General features: G+C 37.1%; 1 protein-coding gene across 11 annotated transcripts in view; it reads left to right on the forward strand.

Moving 5' to 3' along the window:
- The window catches only part of DICER1 (dicer 1, ribonuclease III), a 73,928-nt gene that overhangs the window by 28,484 nt on the left and 23,564 nt on the right, over window positions 1–21,880 (forward strand). For 8 of the 11 annotated variants that reach the window (XM_082448297.1, XM_082448295.1, XM_082448299.1 and 5 more), the window contains 12 exons: window positions 1,438–1,626; window positions 2,276–2,438; window positions 3,423–3,553; window positions 4,491–4,625; window positions 5,086–5,246; window positions 7,117–7,285; window positions 8,577–9,049; window positions 14,779–14,911; window positions 16,146–16,388; window positions 16,978–17,132; window positions 19,731–19,863; window positions 20,834–20,909. In XM_082448297.1, coding sequence (XP_082304423.1) covers window positions 1,483–1,626; window positions 2,276–2,438; window positions 3,423–3,553; window positions 4,491–4,625; window positions 5,086–5,246; window positions 7,117–7,285; window positions 8,577–9,049; window positions 14,779–14,911; window positions 16,146–16,388; window positions 16,978–17,132; window positions 19,731–19,863; window positions 20,834–20,909 — 2,116 coding nt within the window. In that variant the 5' untranslated portion in view covers window positions 1,438–1,482. The remainder of the gene's footprint in view (window positions 1–1,437; window positions 1,627–2,275; window positions 2,439–3,422; window positions 3,554–4,490; window positions 4,626–5,085; window positions 5,247–7,116; window positions 7,286–8,576; window positions 9,050–14,778; window positions 14,912–16,145; window positions 16,389–16,977; window positions 17,133–19,730; window positions 19,864–20,833; window positions 20,910–21,880) is intronic. The other 3 variants (XM_082448289.1, XM_082448290.1, XM_082448291.1) reach the window with 1 other exon arrangement.

Here is a 21,880-nt window from a genome sequence, read left to right on the forward strand (position 1 = left end):
CATAGTTCTGCTTGACCCAGGCAAAATAATGACTTGATAGTTTTTCATAATGTACTCTGGAATGCTGTGCTTGCCATCTTCCTCTGAGAGGGATAATGAGAATGGTTTTGCTGTCTGGTCCACGGACACGCCTGCCTTGCTGAGGTCCTTGGCCCTGCAGCCATTTGCCCCTGTACCATTTACTTGAGATCCTACTTGTATTAGCTGGATGTTGAATTCTCGTCAACTGAATTGAGCTCTGAAATCAGACTTTGGTATTATACCTATGCATAAAAGAGACTACTCTTGAGACTTCTTGTTGGATTAGCTGCAACAATTTAAGTCACTGTGTTGTACAATGGTTATAAATTTAACATGTCAAGAGATTCAGAGTTTTTGTTGTCAAGGAACAAAGAGTGGGGATTCTTTCTTTCCAGTGTCATAGAGTAATAACAATGAACACTGCAAAGCAGTACAAGGGAGAAAATTCCCTTCTACAAGGCAAGTAAATTCTGCTGGTGATGGACTTTCACGTAGAGATTTGAAACCCTAACCCTCTATCTGCAGGTTAGGAATTTTAAAAAGACTGAATTATTATTTTCTCATTTTACATAATCATTTTTATCTTTGGGGAAGAATATATGCAATATAGAAGGGTGCTTAGATACCATGAAATAACTTTTATTTCACAGAATGGTGTTGCCTTGTTTTAATTTATCTAGGATATGAATAATTTTAAAGATACATATGTAAATAGTTGATCAGCTGTGCAGTTGTGATAGGTTGTCAATTGAGAAGAATGACCTTCTGTGTTTATGGTCCTTTGATAAAATGACCAGATGTTGGCAGGCGTTTGAATCCTTCCTGTGTGCAGGCACAGTGCGAAGTGCCTTCCATACAGTTTTCTCATTATTTTATCAATAGTAGCATCTTAGAATTTACAAAGAATGTTTGAAATATGTTTACGTATGTATTTACATGTTTTGTATATATACACATGTATTTTAAAGGACATCAATACTGTACATATTTTCTCTTAAAGATATATTATGGACACAGTTCTATGTCAGTAAATACAGATCTGTATTATCTTATGGATTCATAGTATTCTATTTTAAGACTAGACCATAATTTACTTAGCTAATTTTTGATTAATTCATTTTAAGGTTATTTCTTGTTCTTAAGTAATATTGCAGCAGTAAATATTCATGTGTTTACCTCTTTGTGCAGCTGCCTAATTCTTTTAGACAGGTTTCTAGGTGTAGAATTGCTGGGTTGGCGAGTACAGAATGCTTGACTTTTAAAACGATCCTCTTAGATCACGAAAAAGCTAAAACAATTATGAAGAGTTTGAAAAGGCCCATAGGAATGATATTCTGATGTTTCTCTTGTTTCCGTGCTTTCTTTTGTTTTTAACCCTGCATGGTTGTGTAATGGTATTCTTTTTCCCTTTTGTAGTAAGCTGTGCTAGAACAAAAATGCAATGAAAGAAACACTGGATGAATGAAAAGCCCTGCTTTGCAACCCCTCAGCATGGCAGGCCTGCAGCTCATGACCCCTGCTTCCTCACCAATGGGTCCTTTCTTTGGACTGCCATGGCAACAAGAAGCAATTCATGATAACATTTATACGCCAAGAAAATATCAGGTACTAATGAGAACACTAATACTGGAGCATTTTCACTAAAATGGAATAAATTAGCATATAGTTGACACAACTTATATAAAACTCCTTTACCTTTTCAAGCTTTCCTCTTCTGATTAATTTTCTCATTCCAGATACTTTTTTTCTTAATAGTCCTTTTCTTTTCTAACATCTGCTGGGTAATTGATTTATTTGATAGTTTCATTGGTGAAATTTCTTTTTCTTTTTTTTTTTTCCCTGTGAAAACCTCACTGTTCCTTAGTATCTATTTGGGTGTGTCTGTCCTCATGATCTGGGTAGGAATTGAGATTGGTTTGAACAACCTTGGACTGGCAGAAGAACCATGGTTATAGTCATTTCAGTTCATATTGTTCTAGAGAAGTTTTCTGTCCCTGTGAAAATAATTCTGAAAGAAATTGTAAATGCCATTTAGGCACATTTACGCAGCACAGCTATGTGTAACCGGTATTTTAATGCCTCTGATTATTATTCTTATATAAAGATGTAGAACGTATGCTTTTTGAAGGGACAGATTTGTTGGAGGAAGATTTTAGAAAACTGAAATTTTCTGAATTAAAACAAATCCAATTTTCTAAATTCTATACTTAGGTAAGAAGTGTATATAATCTTTTTTTCCCCACTGTATTTCTAGGTTGAACTGCTTGAAGCAGCTCTGGATCATAATACCATAGTCTGTTTAAACACTGGCTCAGGGAAGACGTTTATTGCAGTACTACTCACTAAAGAGCTGTCCTATCAGATCAGGGGAGACTTCAACAGAAATGGCAAAAGGACGGTGTTCTTGGTCAACTCTGGTAATAAAAAATTATTTTATCAAATTGTGTGGAGGAAAATTGGATGAGATTTTATGGTTAAGCAGATTTTTTCTGTGGGTATTAAGTTAAACTCTTGAAAGTATAGAGAGGTTGATGAATAATGTGTTTGTTGAAGCAGAAATATCATTCTGTCTTATTTCTTAACTTTATAGTATTTCTCTTAAATGTTAGTCATCTTACTTCATAGGTGTTAAACTTCAGCTTTTTTCTAAAACGTAATTGCGTTTAATTCTCATTCTGCATTTCTTTTGAAGGATTACTTTCGGAATATAATCTGATCTAAGTGGTTATTTTTGTTTTTGATGTTTTAGCTTCACAAAGTGTATCAAAAGGTGCTTGATTATGAAATAGGTAACTTTGATTTATGGTCTTGCTATACCAGTTGTAGAAAGAAAGTTAGATGCTTAACTTAAAAGTTAGATATTCAGTAAGAGTTTAAAGTACTGGTTTTTATGTGTTTGGGATTAGGTATTAAAATAAAAAGTATAAAATGTGAACATAAACTGCTCAGGTACTAATATAACCATGTCACTCCTCTTCTTTTTTTTTTTTTTTAGATTGTCTCAGCATGTGATGTTCTCATGTGCTTTAAATACATATTAGTCTGTCTTATTTCTTGGTGATACAATCTGATTTTATTGAAGAAAACAGGAAGGGTGGATGTGGAGTAGTTGCCATTCCAACCTAGAAATTATATTCTTAGATTGGGGAAAATCACCTTTAAAGAAGAAAGGTGGTATAAGGCTCTCTGAAGTGAATGACAGAGGGTGGGGTGGTGAGTCTAATAAGTGTGTTTTGGAGATAACTGTGAAAATATGATTTTAAATTGGCTATCTAAAAAATTGGTGGTTAGGTGTAATATATAATAATAAGGATTTCCTTAACTGTTTAATTGTTAGTAGTCCAGAGAGCCATTTAGGGAAGAGTTCTCATATTTACATGGCATATTATATTTGTAATTAGCCAACCAGGTTGCTCAACAAGTGTCAGCTGTCAGAACTCACTCAGATCTCAAGGTTGGGGAATACTCAAACCTGGAAGTAAGTGCATCTTGGACAAAAGAGAAATGGAACCAAGAGTTTACTAAGCACCAGGTAAGACTTGTAGAGAATTTTCACTTAATAAATCTGTACAAGTCCTTGGTTTGTAAGATGATCTGTAGCCTTGGTTGTCTGAATTAGGTTTGAAAACTCTACTTTTCTGTACTTTGTCAGCCTAGAAGCTAGCCCTCATGCATTTTCTTACTATAATCTCATCCTAAAGCCAAATAAATTGCTAACATGTATTGCTCTTATTCGATAGAAAAGAAACAGCTTTTACAGTATGATTTACTTGCTTGAAAAACACAAATTCCTATGACCTGTTTCCATCTTGCAGATAACTTGCTTTCAGAAAGTTTACTCTTGAGTTAAATGTCTTGAAACTGAAGACATTTCTTGGTTGAGATCTTAGCGTCTTTGATGGAAGACTTCCTCATAGACGTTTCCATGTAGCCAGCTTGTGTTGAGGGCCTTTCGTGTGTTGGATCTGAAGTGGTTAAGAGATGCTTCCTAACTAACCTCAAGCAGTCCCCAGTTTGCTAGAATGTCTTACATATTGGGTTAAGCCCTCATTAATAAAGCATGTAAAATCCACAGAATGATAAGTCCCTATCTTCTTCCAGAAAACCTTGTCAGTTTGATGGGGAAAAACTGTGCGAATTGTTTTGTGACCTGATAAAACTGATAGGTCTTATCATTCAAAATTATGGCTGTAGGAACCTAAAAACCTGAAGTAGATTTAGTAGATTTATCATAAAAACATGGTCTCCATTATCAAAAATTTTTTTCTTGTCTCTTTCCATGTTTTCCTAATTTTACATCTTGGTTCTCAAGTACCAGCTTCCATACATTGAGGATTTGGGTTTTAATTTTTACTGATGAGTTTCTTAATCTTCACCTAAAATACAGTGGTTCCATAATCTGATTTCATAGAAGTGTGTCCAGGCAGGTGAATGGCATGTGTTGTATACTGATAGCAGTTTTATTTTAGGTTCTCGTTATGACTTGCTATGTCGCCTTGAATGTTTTGAAAAATGGTTACTTATCACTATCAGACATTAACCTTTTGGTGTTTGATGAGTGTCATCTTGCAATCCTAGACCACCCCTACCGAGAAATTATGAAGGTAAGTTTTTAGATTTTATCAGTCTTAATAATGCAGGTCAAATTACTGAGTATAAGCAATGTTTTTATAGATCAAAAGCAGTGTTAGTTACCAGTTTTGGGAACTTGGTTCCAGTGTAGAAATGAATGAATGAATATTAAATTAATGTTCATTTAAATCTATAACCTATAACATTAAACTGTAATAAATTTATAACAAGTTCTAAATCTATAATAAAAATTTAAACATAATATAAATCAATAAATTATATGATCTATCATAAGTGAATTACATAATCCATCATAGCATATTTAAATGTTCCTTTTTGATAAACTGAGCTTTTAAACAAGCTACAGTAATTCTATAAGTGATAATTTTAGTATTTGTTAGGTCTTCTTGACATGTTTTATTAGGATGCTGTCTCTTTGGTTAGGGCCTTGCAAAATGAATTCCTTACTGTCAGTATCTTTTGTTATGTTAGCTCTGTGAAAATTGTCCATCATGTCCTCGTATTTTGGGACTAACTGCTTCCATTTTAAATGGGAAATGTGATCCAGAGGAATTGGAAGAAAAGATTCAGAAACTGGAGAAAATTCTTAAGAGTAATGCTGAAACTGCAACTGACTTGGTGGTCTTAGACAGGTATGCACTTAGTATTGACTTGGCTTTAATGAGACCTGCTATGACAGTTTTAGGCCTTCAGTCTCAGTGCCTTGCAGATAGTCTCTAAGAGAACAAATGGCTGTTAAAAGGAAAGAGCAAGACTAAGAATTCCTTATCAGGACAGTCATCTTCGAATGCAAGAATCGAACGTTATTTCCACAGAGAGTAACGGAGGTGTTTCTGCCTTAAGAGGAAATGTTGCATAAGCATGGGCCCATCCTATTTGCTGATGTTGACGAGGACTGGGAACTCAGGAAATCGGTGTCTTTTTCTGTCAGTGTGTACACTTCGTTGTTCTCACCCACGTGTCCCACATGATGCTTGAAAGGGCATTATTTATTTACAGGATTCAATATTTTACAACCTGCTTTAAAATAATAGGAAACACCCTCTAGTTTTGAAAGTGGGTGTGAATTTCTAAGAAGATGTTTATGACTTTGAGGTTTGTCTCTTTTCGAAGGGGTTGCTATTTCGAGTTTCATTAAAACGTGCAGACACAAACAGCCTTTTTGATCTAAGTTGGTGGAAGTGAGCCTATATACATGAGGTTTTTAAATAAGTATAACTAATTCAGTTCATATTAAAATACCCTTATTAGATATAGCCTTTAACAAGGTTAAAGATTACCAAGCGGTGGTTCTTAGAACAGTTATAGTAGAGATGGCTTATTTCTCAGGTTATGAAATTAAGTCACACGTGGGTTTTGAGTACTGGCTCCACTAATTGTAAGCCATGTGACTTCAAGTGAGTCATTTATTGTTCCTGAGCCTGTAAAATGGCATTAGTGGTTTCAAGGGATTCTTTGATGGTCAGTTACATTGACATGGAAGGAAAACACCTTGCGGTATACCTGTCATTTAGTAGGATTTTGGAAAGAGTTCTCTGTGGAGTGAGGTGAAAAGGTAACTTGTAGATTCATGAAACTTACGAATCCAAATGTAAGGTGAAATACAAATCTCACGGCCTTAAGGACATGCTGTTTCTGATTTTCCTGAGCTAAGACAGTCTGTGATGTAGAAGTGAAAGGCTGTACTTTTGCTTTTACCTGACCTGAATTAGATTGGTAGGCCTGTACTACATGAAGTCTTTAGGAGAAGCAGTGGTATTAGAGTGTTTGGGTAAAACTGGTAAGTAATCTATTGAGTCTGGCATTCCCTAATTCTCAAAATGTGACTCTTAAAAATTCTCTTTGGGAATAATGAAAACTGTAGTATGTAAATATCTTTATTGTATTTCTTTTCCTTAATGAATTATTATATGCTTTTAGGATTTTATGTGTTGTTCTGGTTGTCGTATTATGAAAGTCATGGAAGATCCAAGGAATGATACTGTAATTGACGGAAATTTGGGGGAGCTTTCCTCATGAAGATATGTTAAAAACACCTTAAATATAAAATTGACGCTTGCGAATGCTAAAAGTTTTCAAATAGTATGGAAATGGATAAATTTAATGATAACACTTCCTCCCTATGATCTTCTCCCCTCCCCCTTCCCTATTTCTGCTTCTGAGAAATAATCATTATTGAGTTTCTTGAGTATTTTGACTAACATTGTTTCTCATTCTGGATGATGCCTAAGGGGGCAAAAGATGAAAGGCTAAACCTAAAAAACAAAATGAAAAACCTGGGATAATAATGCAGTAACAAAATTCATATTGAGACCTAACAGGCAAACATAGTGCGGATAGAAGGAGTACCACTTTAGGAATGCTTGTTGTGAGCCTGCTTGTTTTGTTATTCCAGATGGAAATAGGAAGTTTCTTTTTTGGTTTAAATATATAATGGATCGTAATGCTGTAGTGAATTTATTGTGTATTGTGTATTGACAACTTTTGTTTCGGATATTAAAGATATACTTCTCAGCCATGTGAGATTGTGGTAGACTGTGGACCATTTACTGACAGAAGTGGGCTTTATGAAAGACTGCTGATGGAATTAGAAGAAGCACTTAATTTTATCAATGACTGTAACATATCTGTACATTCAAAAGAAAGAGATTCTACTTTAATTTCTAAACAGGTAAGCATATACAAAGTAAGTATGGGGAGTATAATAAAAGGCTTCTATTTATTTTTAATGTTGAAATGAATATTCTTCTAATGAGGCTGTTTTATATACATTTTAGTTTAAGGCCTTACCTTCTTATCTCTGGACATTTTTCATTGAATGTATCGCATTGGGTTGAGTTTACTATTACCTGACAGACATTTATATTATTAAATATAGACCTCCCTGGTTTAAGGAGATGTCATGATTATTTAAGTATAAGAAGTGAGTCCAGTTTTTTTTTTTTTTTTTTCTTGGTCAGATGAATTAGTTCCTGATCAAACCCCTGGGCTGAATGAATTCTTCTGCTCTTTCTTTGTATGTAACTGGATATGAGCTCGTCATCCCTGAATAGTGCAGCTTTGAGAAGCAATTCCTCAGGACAGTGGTCTTCAAAGTGTGGGCCCTAGATGAGCAGCTTCCCTCTGGAACTTTTTAGACATGCAGATGACAGGCCCCACCCTTGACCTGCTGAATCTGAAGCTCTGTGGGTGGGGTCCAGCTGTCTGAGATTTGACAAGCCCTTCAGTTATCCCGATGCCATTAAAACTTGAGAACCATTGTCCCAGGACTTTGCAGCCAGTTGTGAATGTTGACACTGTATTGAATCTAAGTCTTAATTCTCTCCTGCTGATTTTTTTCTGGAGCAGCAGTGCCCAGGCTCTGCTCAGCACTTGTCTTCTCATTAAGTCCATGTTCAACCCAGTGTGTCTTTTATTTGCCTGCAGAACTGGCAGTTCCTTAGTTTATAGCCTTACTATGGATTTATATTCTGCTCTGAGCTAGGGTTGTAAGATGTGGCACTCTGGGCATAGATAAAGTTCAAGGAAAATTGTTTTGCTTTTCTTTGATACCTAAAATAAAATTACATACTCTGTTGCATATACATTTATATGTATATTCTGCTACATAGTTCTTTGCATATTTACCTAGAAGTAAATGACTCAGTTGTACTTCTAACTAATCACAGTTCTAAAATTGCTTTATTAATTGTATACAATTGCATCTTTTAATTTCTCTTATTTGATTATTTTCACTGGGGAAAACAAAAGGATGGTTCTGGGCATATATATGAAAAAGTAGAGCTTGAAGAGACCATTGGCCCTTCCCCCTAACCTTGGGGAATTAACCTCAGTGTTTATATTAGAGGGGTAAATTTATTTTGAAGGGGCAGACTAAAGACAACTTAAATCCCAGTTAAACTACATATGAAAATAACTACATGATTATTGTTTAGCATTTGGGCCTTTACATTGTTTTGTAGATACTCTCAGACTGTCGTGCGGTACTGGTAGTTCTGGGACCCTGGTGTGCGGATAAAGTCGCTGGAATGATGGTAAGAGAACTACAGAAATACATCAAACACGAGCAAGAGGAGCTGCACAGGAAATTTCTATTGTTTACAGACACTTTCCTAAGGAAAATCCATGCACTATGTGAAGAGCACTTCTCACCTGCCTCACTTGACCTGAAATTTGTAACTCCTAAAGTAATAAAACTGCTTGAAATCTTACGCAAATATAAACCGTATGAGCGACAGCAGTTTGAAAGCGTTGAGTGGTATAATAATAGGAATCAGGATAATTACGTGTCTTGGAGTGATTCTGAGGATGATGAGGAGGACGAAGAAATTGAAGAAAAAGAAAAGCCAGAGACAAATTTTCCTTCTCCATTTACCAATATTTTGTGTGGAATTATTTTTGTGGAAAGAAGATATACAGCAGTTGTCTTAAACAGGTAAATCTCTAAGATTAACATTTTTTCCATAGTAGAACAGGCAGCTTTTTGTTTTGTGAAGTGATATGTTGTAATAGCTTTAAGAGCTACCAGAAGGCTTATGTAAGTGTCCTGTACTTGGCACCATCATCATAACTCATGTGTTATGCTACACTGGGATTGACAGGATGTTTATATATACAATAGCTTTCCCCAAAGGCTAGATTTGACATGACTGAGGTCTTTTCCCCTAAAGGATGCTAATCTTTTCTAATCCATTAAAATAGAGTGCAAGTGTAGGAAAATTGTTACATTAAAGTAAAGCATTCCTTGTTTTACATTAATTGTTAGATTCAGTTAGATATTTATTAACCTGTGACTGTGATGTGTTAGGCATTGTGTTGAGCTTTTCACACCAAGCTTTCTCCTTCAGGTAATCTTAAAGATAAATTTTATCAGGGTATTACTGTGGCTAATTTTTCTGTGTTAGCTTTTTTCCTTACCAGATGTCGATTCAGGTTGGCACGTTTGCAGTGAAAAGTTTTTAACAACTGGATTTGAAATTTGGATTGGTTCATAGACTACATATTAAAATTTTCTGAATCAGAAGAAAATAAAAATGTTAGGGAGGAATTCAGAGGATATTGGCAAAGGTGACAGCGAATGCCAGTTAGGTTGTGAATTCCCACCCTACTCCCTTCTTCAATAGAAGTGTATTTTTCCTGAATATAGACCCAGCCAGCCAAGGAGCTACACTTCAGATTTGTGTCAAATGGTCACTTAATGTATGGTTCTTTTGACTTGTGGATGGATGCTCTACTATTTATAAGGGCCAAAAAGGGTCCTTATTTTGCACTTCAATCTACTTTTCTACAAGATCCATTAATTGGTCAAAGTTGATCCCTAAGAGCCTTTTCTGCAAGTATTGATCTCTGAGGAGAAATTAAGCTTTGTTTCCTGAGGTAATTTGGGATTTTTTTTTTCAAACTGCTTCTGACTGTTTGGGGGCCTTGAGAACTTACTTGAGTAACGAGAAATTGGACTCTGGGGTAGTCATCTGGCGGTTTTCAGTCTGGTAATTTTCATAGTCATTGGGCCTGATCCTTATGATGAATATGAAGTAAAATAACTTTAGGTAGTGAATTACATTGGAATCAGAAGTTTAAGGTTGGAAAGGGACTTCACTGACTATCTAATCCAACCCACTTTTATAAAAAAGAGAAAGGCCTCAGGAGGAAAAGTGATTTGCTCTGAGTTAAATTGCCAGTCAGTGGCAGAGACAACTCTAGAATCCTGATATTCTACCTCCTAGTTTCCAGTTTTTTGTATAATCATAATGCCCTTGGGTATGGCAGAACACTAAAAACCAGTGCTTTCCAGTGGGAAGACTGCCAGGAGGCAGTCCAGGGAGTGCATATCTGTTCGGGTTATTTCTTAGAATGGGGGAAAGGCATTTTGGGGGTCAGAAAAGTTTAGTGTTGGCACAGTTGTAAGCCGAGTAATAGACGTACTCCCTGCCCCCATACAGGATGGTTTAAGAATTAAATAAATTTTCTGGGGCTTGGAGAGAAGTCGGGGTTCATTTTCTTCCTTTCCTCTCTTTTCTGCATGCGTTTTTAAGTGTAGAGATGTATCCGCTTTCACTGCAGGAATATTAGCCTGAAAAGGTTTATCAGAAGTCAATGTTACTTCCTATTGACTTTGAGGATCAGATTAGTTGTGATCAACTTTCATAAAGTGTGGCTGGAATTTAGTGTTGGACGATGAATCAGGAGCGGTTTGAGGGTTGGCTTTATGGACAGCTAATTAAATATACAATAGAGGTCTTGTTCCAGTAAGCTTTTTAATAAGCTTTGAAAAACTTCCTGAAATCCAGATTCTTTCCTTCCATCAGTTTAATGGGAGGAAAAACCCTTCTTCAGTGAACAGTTTCATGGGAGTACAAGCTATTGTAATACACAGGCAGTTTTCTACTCTCCTAATTAAAAAAATAAATCACAGCTACTTCTATATATAATGTAGTATGTGTACAGTCTCTGTTTATAGTTTTTCTTTTGCCTTTTGTGTTTAGGGCTTTATCATTTATAATTTACCTTTATATATTTTTTAAAATTTCAGAACACTCCATGAGGGAAGAAGGTAGATGTTTTTACTATATCATAGATGAGGAAAATAACACTCAGTTTGTGACCTCCTAAAATAATGCAAGTATCAAGTGGCAGAAAGTGGTTTCCACTCTCCAAGTCTAGAGCTCTTTTCACTGTGTAATTTACTAGTATTGTGTGACTTTCACCAGTTTTTCCATTAATGTCCTCTTTTAAAAAAAAAAAAATTATGTATTTATTTATTTACTTATTTTGGCTGCACTGGGTCTTAGCTGCGGCACACGGGATCTTTGTTGCGGCATGCAGGATCTTTAGTTGCGGCATGCGTGTGGGATCTAGTTCCCTGACCAGGGATTGAACCCAGGCCCCTGCATTGGGAGCGCAGAGTCTTACCCACTGGACCACCAGGGAAATCCCTATTAATGTCCTCTTTTTAATTCAAGGTGTACCAGAGTTCATTTAGTTGTTATATTTCCCTAATTTCCTTTGGTCTGTTACAGCTTCTTCTTTCCTTGTTTTTGATGACTTTGACACTCTTGAGGAGTACTGGTCAGATATTTTGTAGCATGCCTCTCAGTTTGAATTTGTCTGATGTTTTTCTCAGGATTAGACTGAGTTTTAGGATTTGGAAGAAACTGCAGATGTGAAGTGCCCTTCTGGTCACTTCGTCTCAGAGGGACTCATGGTATTAACACGGAACATCACTGGTGATGTTAAACTTCATCATGTGATTATGATTGCGTTTGCCAGTTTTCTCCACTGTAAAGTTATTGTTTTTCTCTTTTCTTACTTAATTCTTTGGAAGCAAGTCACCAAATCTAGTTTATCCTGGGGAAGGAGGGATTCAACTTCATTCCTGGAGAGGGGCATATATATATGTATGTTACAGAAATTCTTCTGTAAGGAAAGTGTGTCTCTTTTATCTGATTTATCTGTTTATATTTGTTGAATCATGTTCTTTTATCATTATGAACTCGTGTTTGTTTATTTTATACTTCAGTTATAATCTGATACTAGTTTTTTGTTTTTTGTTTTTTGTACAAGTTGTTCCACCCTGGGCCATTGGGGGCTGTTTGAGGTTAGCTCCTGGGTCCCTTTGACATGCCCTCATCCTTTTGTTTTTTGAACACTTCCTTACTTTCTGGCACTACAAGATGTTCCAGGCTCATCTTGGATTTTTCTTGCATAGGATCAGCCATTTCTCCAAGGAGCCCTGGTTCCTTTTATTTCTACTCACTTTTTAGGTGTATGTTTTGTGCAAGTTATTTAACTTTTTAAAGCCTCAGCATCTTCATCTGTAAAAGAGTAATAATACCTCCCTCTCTTACTGGGTTGTTAATAAGAGACACTGTATATAAAAATGACAGCCTTACCACCTGACATTGTACTTGGGGAGGCTGTATGCACACACATGCACTGTGACCTTTGGGTCTGTTCCAGCGGCGTTGAGTAAGATACAGAGATTGAGGGTAAGCATAAACTCTTAGTTTTAAGAGTAAGTTATGTCTGCTGAATGTAATACAGTTATATTCATAAACTCTTAGTTTTTTATGTCTGCTGAATGTTATACAATTGGCCGTTGAATTTTAATGCTTTTAAAGTTACATTTTCTTAGTAGTTAATTTTCGTGGAATTTTACAAAAATTTTGGTTTCAGGTGAGTTTGAAATTAGGAAAAAAATAACCAGTTCTTTGCTATACATTGTTTGAGAAGCTCTGTGCACTAGAGAACAGCATTCTTTATCAAACAGCTTGCTTGCGGAACAACTCACATAAACTCAGTATAAAATTAGAAGAAACAAATAAGACTCTGTCCCAGCAATTCTGTGGTACTGTGAAATCTCTAGGCAGTGTGTGTTACTCAGTAACAAGCTCCCTGACAACAGTAGACCTTGTTTTGTTTCTCTGGAAGCCCATAACTTTGCAGGGATTCCTTAAATTTATCTGATAGAGAAATTTTTCTCTTTAAACGTTATCAGCATAGGTATATAGAATTCAATTATTGCTTACAAGAGATTTTTTTTTTTTTATTAATGTGCACATTGTTTCTGCTCTTCCCGGCAGCACTGATGAGAGTCTCGTTAAGGAGAAGTAAATGCACTTGTAGTGCTTCTGCTTCTCAGCCAGTTGAAGTCTACCAGATTTATTTTTTTAGGCAAATTAAAATACACTCTTTACCTAATTAGGAGTAACTTGAAATGCATTTTTTTAAACCTCTGTTATGTTCAAATTGATGCTAATTTACATAAACTAAAATTTGGAAGTACATATTATTTCTAAGATAATTAATTTCATATTTTAGATTTTGGGGCATGCTGTTGGCATGTAGCACTGTTTTCTGTTACTGACATCATAAGTTTATAATAACTAAACGAATCTTGGAACATATTAAAGAAGTTTCTGATTTTGAACTTTTTAAGTACTTAAACTATAGAGCAGACTCTCAAACTAACCTAGACACACAAGTGTTTTACTGATTTGGAGGCAGGAAGATATTCTAGATGGCCCTTCAAGGTTTCTTCCAGGGCTTTGATATTAGCCTGTTTCATGTACTTATTGGGGAAAAAAAAAAAGAATGGTTTGACTTAAAAATGCAATTTTCTATTAGGAATTTATACTATGTTGTATGACTTCAGAAGAACCATATGGAATCGCTTAGGTCAGGTGTGGAACCATTTATCCTGTGTGCTGAGTTTTTGAATGTGGGTATTTCCAAAATAGCTGTAATGGCAACACTAACTGTTAACCTTCTGCACCCATGTAACGTGAGCCCGTCCCGTAGCTCTTTTCCGTTTCTTAGTGGAGGGCCCGTCGGAGGGGACAGGCTTTCTGGGCTAATAACAGAGGTGCAGGCAGAAAGGGGGATGAGCTCGGGAGTATGTCCTCTTTCCTGACAGGCTGGGGTGGGAGCTCTCTTGGCCTTGCAGCGCCGAAGCTCAGTGGCCTTTTGTGCAGAACTGTGGTCAGCGGCCTGCCCAGGGACGTGAGTGTTGGGAATGGAGGTGCTTAGCAGCGGATGGAGGGATCCCTTTCCCGAGAGCCGTGCTTCCAGTGGTACCGGGTGCTGGGGTAAAACTACAAGAAATAACGCACTTCTCTTCATGCACAGCTGGAACCCTCTTACTACATGCAGAGGAGAATGAAGTATTCCTTTGGGGTATTTGGTACTTTGCCTAAGTTTGGCCGTGGAGACGAGGGCATGACCACTGCTGCAAGTTCTGTGTGTGCTTAGGGAAGTGCGTTGAGAAAGAGTGTGTGTGGTTTTTTCATTATAAGACTTGGACTAAAGCCAAAATACATGAGGAATCCATGTTTCTCTTTGCCCAGCGCTGTCCCCTGCTGGGCCACATTTCTGTGAAGGTCGTCACTGCCAAATTAGAAAGTTTGAGGTACTGTGACCATTTCATTCATCAGTGTAAATCAGCCTTGTACTTGGTGTTATAAGTATTTGGTCCACAGATCGACGCAGAGAAGAGCGACAGTGATTTCTTTTTAAGCTAGTTGAAAAAAAAAATACCAAGACTATTTTGTTAGGTATGTTGGCAAAAGGATATGTATTTCCATTTTAAGGGAGACCTTACAAACAAAAGTTTAAATTTTTTTCCCTCAGCAGTGCTTAACTTCCAAATGTATATAATTTTCTTAGATTGATAAAGGAAGCTGGCAAACAAGATCCAGAGCTGGCTTACATCAGCAGCAATTTTATAACTGGACATGGCATTGGAAAGAATCAGCCTCGTAACAAACAGATGGAAGCAGAATTCCGAAAACAGGAAGAGGTAACCTAAGTTCAAATAATTGTACAATAACAATTTTCAGAACATATACAAACTCTGCCCATAGGAACTTCCTTTCTTTGTAGTTCCTCTGCATTTTTTTGGTAATGTAGAGTACTTGTTCATCTAGAAACTAGCCGTCTCCTTTGAGGTAGCTGTATAGTGATTCATACGTTGAGAATCTATCTGGAAAATCAGTTCTGTGTCTTAATTGCCATCACCCATTTTGTTTTCCTTTATTGGGCTGATGGCACACAACTACATTTTATAGAAAAAGAAAGCTTGCGTAAACTTAACTCCTTTTGACTCCAAATGACTCTGAAGCAACAAACTGAAATTTTTTCCTAGAGAGTGTTTTGTTTTCTACTTAAAGTCCTGCCTTGGTTGAGTCCTTTAAAAATAACAATATATTTTAAAGATTTTGGCCTAATTTTTTTCATGCTTTTTAAGATTTTGATATAGGAAATAGCATTGTAAAGATGCTAAAACTTAATATAGTGTTCCAGCTTGCAAATAAAAACTTTTTATTTAAAATTTGTTATTTAACTTAAAAGTAGCAGAATAATTCACGTTGAAGTCATTTCTATGTGATAGCTCTTTGATAATATTCCAAGTTTGGGGAGTCTAATAGCCAGAGTCTGACAGATCAGTCTAAAACCCAACTTACTTTCGTATTTAACTTATTCTGGATTGGGAAATGATGTTACCTTAAATCTAGTATGAAAAAATTTTTCACTTTAAGAAAAAATCATTTCTGATCCCTTAAATGTGTCCCAGGATGCCAGAAAATAAGTAATGCTTTGCTTGTAATTTTTAATTCCAAGTGATTTAGGGATTTTAGTGAAAGAGTTTTGACATCTTTGGAGGGATGTTGGCACAAACTCACAGCCATAATATCCCATTACAGAGGCTCAGAATAGCAACGGGACTCCAGAAGTGGATTCGTTTGGTCACTTTGGTTATTAAAGAAGCCAGCGCCTTCATCTTGAAGGCTGTGATTTGTACGTGGATGCTTCTGTAAAATAGAAAGGCACTTTGATTTTTCAAGTCATATTCAGTTGAAAATGTCACGTGTTCATACGTCTCGAGTTTTGTGTGATGTTGTCATCATCTTTAGCCTGGCCTGGTTTAAGCGTGCTCAGAGTATTGTCAGAAATGACAGTTGTCCCTTAATTTTACTACATTGTTTTCTTTGGAAAATTTCTTAGAATTGCTATCCTTGGTGGATTTTTTTCAGGTACTTAGGAAATTTCGAGCACATGAAACCAACCTGCTTATTGCAACAAGTATCGTGGAGGAGGGTGTTGACATACCGAAATGCAACTTGGTGGTTCGTTTTGATCTGCCCACAGAGTATCGATCCTATGTTCAATCTAAGGGAAGAGCCAGGGCACCGATCTCTAATTATGTAATGTTAGCAGATACAGACAAAATAAAAAGTTTTGAAGAAGACCTTAAAACATACAAAGCTATTGAAAAGGTAAGATTCATGTGTTATCTTTAAGTTGTGTTTATGTGTATAGAAATAGTTTTATCTTCAGAGAATAGTCTCAACAGAGGTGTGCAGTGTGTACACTATTAGAAAGTTGAGAGTAATTACACAGAGCCAGCAGTATTTTACAATAAAATAGCAGTGAAAATGGTCATATGGATTATTGGGGAAGAAGACCTGGAAAGTGTCCTGTTTGTGTGGACAGTGTAGTCACAGTTGATTGTTTGAGATGCAGAGTGATTTGAGAGTGATGACATAGCCCCTATACTCATGAAAGGCTGGGGATCACGTGTGTGTGTGTGTGTGTGTGTGTGTGTGTGTGTGTGTGTGTAGGTAGGTAGGTAGGTAGGTACAGTGCCTTTTAAGCCTTGTTACCTGTATGGGGAACTTCTCCACATGACTGGAGCTGGAAAGGACTAATTAGGAGAAATTTTCAGCAGCAGGCAACTATGGAGTATTGAAGTGTATTTAGGAGAGATGTTTCATGTCAAGAGAGCTTTTTCTGTAGGTACAGAGGCAGACAACTAATGGCAGAAAAAGCATTTGTTCTCATAAATTCTGTTTTTAAAATGTTCAGATCTTGAGAAACAAATGTTCCAAGTCAGTTGATAGCGGTGAGACTGACATTGAGCCTGTTGTGGATGATGATGATGTTTTCCCACCATACGTGTTGAGGCCCGATGATGGTGGTCCACGAGTCACAATCAACACGGCCATTGGACACATCAATAGGTATGGCATCAAATCATTTGCATGGAAAGCCTGTGAGAATTGCGAGATTAAAGTCTAAACCTATGAGTATTGTGTTGTTTACCTTTTGCAAACAATCACCAGTCTTTCTACTTATGGCTTGTGATACTTTGATGAGAGAAGGAAAAGAAGTTGCTTTTTTTTGTTCATTGTTCTTTTTTGTCAGAAGGCAAAACCAGTGTTGCGTAGTAATAAATGTTTAGTTCTCATTGGCAAGGCTGACATAATGAAGGCATGCATATTTTAATTAGATTGAAATTAATTTTGCAACACTCACTCTTTTATAAATCTTGAAACTTGTTTTGTGTCATGAATGTTGGTGGATGTTGAATTTTCCATTAGCAGTAATGGAAGATTATGATAAATTAACTTTTTTTTTTTTTTTGGAGTATGTTCTGTTTTACTTTGTCCTGAGTCGGTGGTAACATTTCTAAGAACTAAGAAAAGCAGATACATAGCTAGATTATGTATCAGGATAAATTTTGTGCAGAGGCAAAATAAAGGAGCAGAAAACATAAGATTTTCTTTTTAACTTTTTATTTTGAAACAATTTTAGACTTTAAAATATTGCAAGAGTACTACAAAGAACTCACATATACCCTTCACCCAGAGAGACCCATTCAAGTTTCACCAGAATGTTCTTGGAGTGAAAGGGTCCAGTCCAGGATCGTGGGTTGTACCCATTTTCCTCATCTCTCTGGTCTCCTTCAACCTGGAACCATTCTGCAGTCTTTCCTTGACTTTAATGACCTTGCAACTTTGGAAGATGACAGGCCAGTCATTTCTCAATTTGGATTTATTTGATATTTTCTCATGATTAGACCCAGGTTATGTGTTTTTGGCCAGCATATCATGGAAGTGATGCTGCGTTCCTTTCATTCTCTCTAATGGGGTCACTCGGTGTTTATTTGTCCTCTTATTATGGTGGTGAGTTTGATCACTTACGTAAGGTCTGCCAGCTTTCTCTACTGTAAAGTTGCCTTTTTCCCCTTTATAATTAGTGACTATTTCATGGGGAGATATTTTGAGGTTATATGAAATTTATCCCTCTTCCCAGTTTCACCCATCAGTGTAAGTACTCAATTGATATTTCTTGCCTGAATTGATTATTTCTGTGATGTCTGCAAATTGGTGATTTTCCGATTGCATTATTCTTTCTGTATTTATTAGTTGTCATTTTACTGTGAGGAAGAGCTTTCTCTTCTCTCCGTTTATTTGTTCCTTTTATTTTTTTTTATCCAATGTGAACTAATGGGCTCCTGTTTTATTCAGTCATTTATAGTCTTTTACTATCATTTATTTTGTTGTTAAAATTGTGTAAAATTTGGCTGGTGGGGGCCCCTTCATTCTAGCTTCTATGTCTTTTTAACATGTCACCATTATTCTTTGACCATTTCTGTATTTTATGGCAACTAAGATGTTCTAGACTCATAATTTCCCTGCCCCAGCCTAGATATTGGCTATTTCTCCAAAAGGTCCTGGTTCCTTTTAGTGGAGAATGAGTTGTGTTTAGAAACCAAGATCTGCACGCTAGGTGAGTTCATTGCCTCTGGAGTATTACTGCTACCAGGCTGTTTAGTAGATGGAGCTAGAAAATGTTTATACCTATTCACATACACGTTTATATTTATATAAACATTTATATAAATACACGTTTGTAGTTATTTCTGTATCTGACTACGTGTCTGTTGTTAACTCCATTTTTTAGTAGGACACCAGAGGGTTTATTCCAGCTTCCCTTTTTTCCATCTTTTTTCCTGGCTTTTTTAATAGTGAGGAATCTAATTCCCGTTGTCCTCAGAATAATTACTTGGCTGTTCAGTCTCCCTGTATGTGGCAGTCTGCAGGGCTGCCACCATGTTTAGGTGCCCTCATTGCACAGGTCCTGACCTTGCAGGGTTGCTGCCCATTCCAGTGCCCTCCTTGCATGCGTCCTGGCCCCCGCTGGCTTGGCTTCCTGTCCCAGCGCCCTCCTGACTTGGGCCCCGGCTCCCTCGAGGCTGGCTTCTTGCCCTGCTTGCACTGCTCTCCTTGTGCTGCTGCTGGGTGGTCGTCTTGTTCTGCTGCCCTCCTTTGTGTGAACACTGGGCCCGCTTCTGATGCCTTCCTTGCATAGACCCCAGTAGTTGTCGGCAAATGTAAGATCCTTAAGGAACAAACACTGGCAATTTATTCCCTTAACGGATCCTGAACAACACCCTCTGCACAGTCCAGTCACAGCACTAGACGCATATGGCTATTTACAGTCAAATTTCAATTTTAGTGAAAAGTACGTAAAGTGAGAGATTTAGTTCCTTAGCTGCCCTTGCCGCATTGCACGTGCTCAGTGGCCTCCCTGTCAGACAGCACAGATACAGAAAGAACATCATTGCAGAACGTTCCATTATGTATGTAAACGTACTGTTCCATCTTATTGAAAGTTTGAAGCAGTGAAGCTCAGACTCCACATATAACTACCAATCCAGTAGAGGGGAAGAGGGGCATAAAAAAAATCAAACTTTAGAATGTGAATATCAGTAGAAATTCTTTCCTCTGTTTCTCAGTTGTAGACTCAGCATCAGAATTTCTTTTTCTTCACAGATACTGTGCTAGATTACCAAGTGATCCGTTTACTCACCTGGCTCCTAAATGTAGAACCCGAGAGTTGCCTGATGGTACATTTTATTCAACTCTTTATCTGCCAATTAACTCACCTCTTCGAGCCTCCATTGTTGTAAGTTTAGACAAAGAAATGATTGTGCCTTAAAATATGTCATTAATGGATTTGTTTTCAGCTTCTCTAAGGCTATGCAAGTTACAGGTAAATTTGGCTTTAAATCTACTTTAAAAAGTAAATTTGTAAATCTCTTTTGTAGTCAACTATATGTTCAAATCTTCAATAGACTGTATAAGTCGTAGACTCCCAGGATTAGATTAGATGACCTCTGAAATTTCCTGTAAGATCTTACTACTGTAAACATTTCTGGCAGAATCATTCAGCTGTGGCTTAGATACTTACAGTGACACAGAATTCATTAAATGCAGTTGGGTTGCTCTAGTTATTTCGTTGTTGACTTGAAAATCAGCCTTTGTGTAACTGCTATCCTTAGTCTCAATACGGATATATGAAATTCTTACTAAAATTTAAATTCATCAAAATTGTAAAATCTTAGTTATAACTATGTAGGTTTTACTGGGCAGGCTTTTTTTTTCTTTTAATTATTTATTTTTGTCTGCGTTGGGTCTTCGTTGCTGCGCACGGGCTTTCTCTAGTTGTGGCAAGCGGGGGCTTCTCTTGTTGCGGAGCACGGGCTCTAGGCGCATGGGCTTCAGTAGTTGTGGCACGCAGGCTCAGAAGTTGTGGCTCGCAGGCTGTAGAGCACAGGCTCAATAGTTGTGGCGCATGGGCTTAGTTGCTCCGTGGCATGTGGGATCTTCCTGGCCCAGGGCTCGAACCCTTGGCCCCTGCATTGGCAGGCGGATTCTTAACCACTGCGCCACTGGGAAGCCCTGGGCTGGATTTTTAAAGATGGCTCTTCAAATATGGAGATTAGGATTTTTTAAAACTTGCTGACGTTTTTCAAAATGAAACTTTGTTCTGGTAAATTTCAACTTTAAAGATTGAAGGTTTCATATATGTTTTACGCACTAATGATAATACAGCTTCATGCATATATAATGGGCACATTTTTTGTTACTTTCAGGGTCCCCCAATGAGCTGTATACGATTGGCTGAAAGAGTCGTAGCTCTCATTTGCTGTGAAAAACTGCACAAAATTGGTAAGAGTGTTTGAAAGGCACAAGTAAATAAAAATAAAGTTAAAAACGCTGTAAAACAAAAGCACATCAAGGGCTTTATAGGTGCCTAAGGATATTGCGGGCTGTGAACTTGTTGCTCTTGGTGTGCTTTGGTGAAGATAGATGTAAGTATGATGTAACTGAAGATCTTGTGTAAGATGGAGGAGCTCTGTTTCCCACAGCTTAACAGCTACAATTTATTTGCTCCCATTTCCTGACCTCTTTTAAATATATAAATACATAAAGGTCTTCTAGTAACTGTTGAATCATGAACATTTGTGTTTTGTGTTTTAATGTATTGGTCTCTCAAATTAGTCTATGTTAGTGTACAAATTAAAACTTTTTTTTTAATGGGAAGACTCGTTTTCCAGTGGCATTTGTAAAGGGATGACATGTGCTATTTTCCTGTTCATGTTTTTATTTTTTAATCTTAGAACAGAATTTATAATCCTGATCATATTGAATATACAAATGTCAAAATAGACTTGGCTTTAAGTATCACATCTGATTACTTCTGTATTTTTTTTTGAACATTTTAAAATTTTATTTATTTATTTATTTATTTATGTATTTATTTATTTCTGGCTGTGTTGGGTCTTCGTTTCTGTGCGAGGGCTTTCTCTAGTTGCGGCAAGTGGGGGCCACTCTTCATCGCGGTGCGCGGACCTCTCATTATTGCGGCCTCTCTTGTTGCGGAGGACAGGCTCCAGACGCGCAGGCTCAGTAATTGTGGCTCACGGGCCTAGTTGCTCCGCGGCATGTGGGATCTTCCCGGACCAGGGCTCGAACCCGTGTCCCCTGCATTGGCAGGCAGACTCTCAACCACTGCGCCACCAGGGAAGCCCTTGTATTTTTAAAAGCACAGATGCTTTAGTTTTCATGACTTTTCCGGTTGCTTCCTAACATAGTGCTGTTCTGGATTATTCACTGATGAGTTAGAGAGGCAAAATCAG

The sequence above is a fragment of the Balaenoptera physalus genome (assembly GCF_965194825.1).
Source record: "Balaenoptera physalus genome assembly, chromosome: 2".
In the NCBI taxonomy this organism is placed as follows: Eukaryota; Metazoa; Chordata; class Mammalia; order Artiodactyla; family Balaenopteridae; genus Balaenoptera; species Balaenoptera physalus.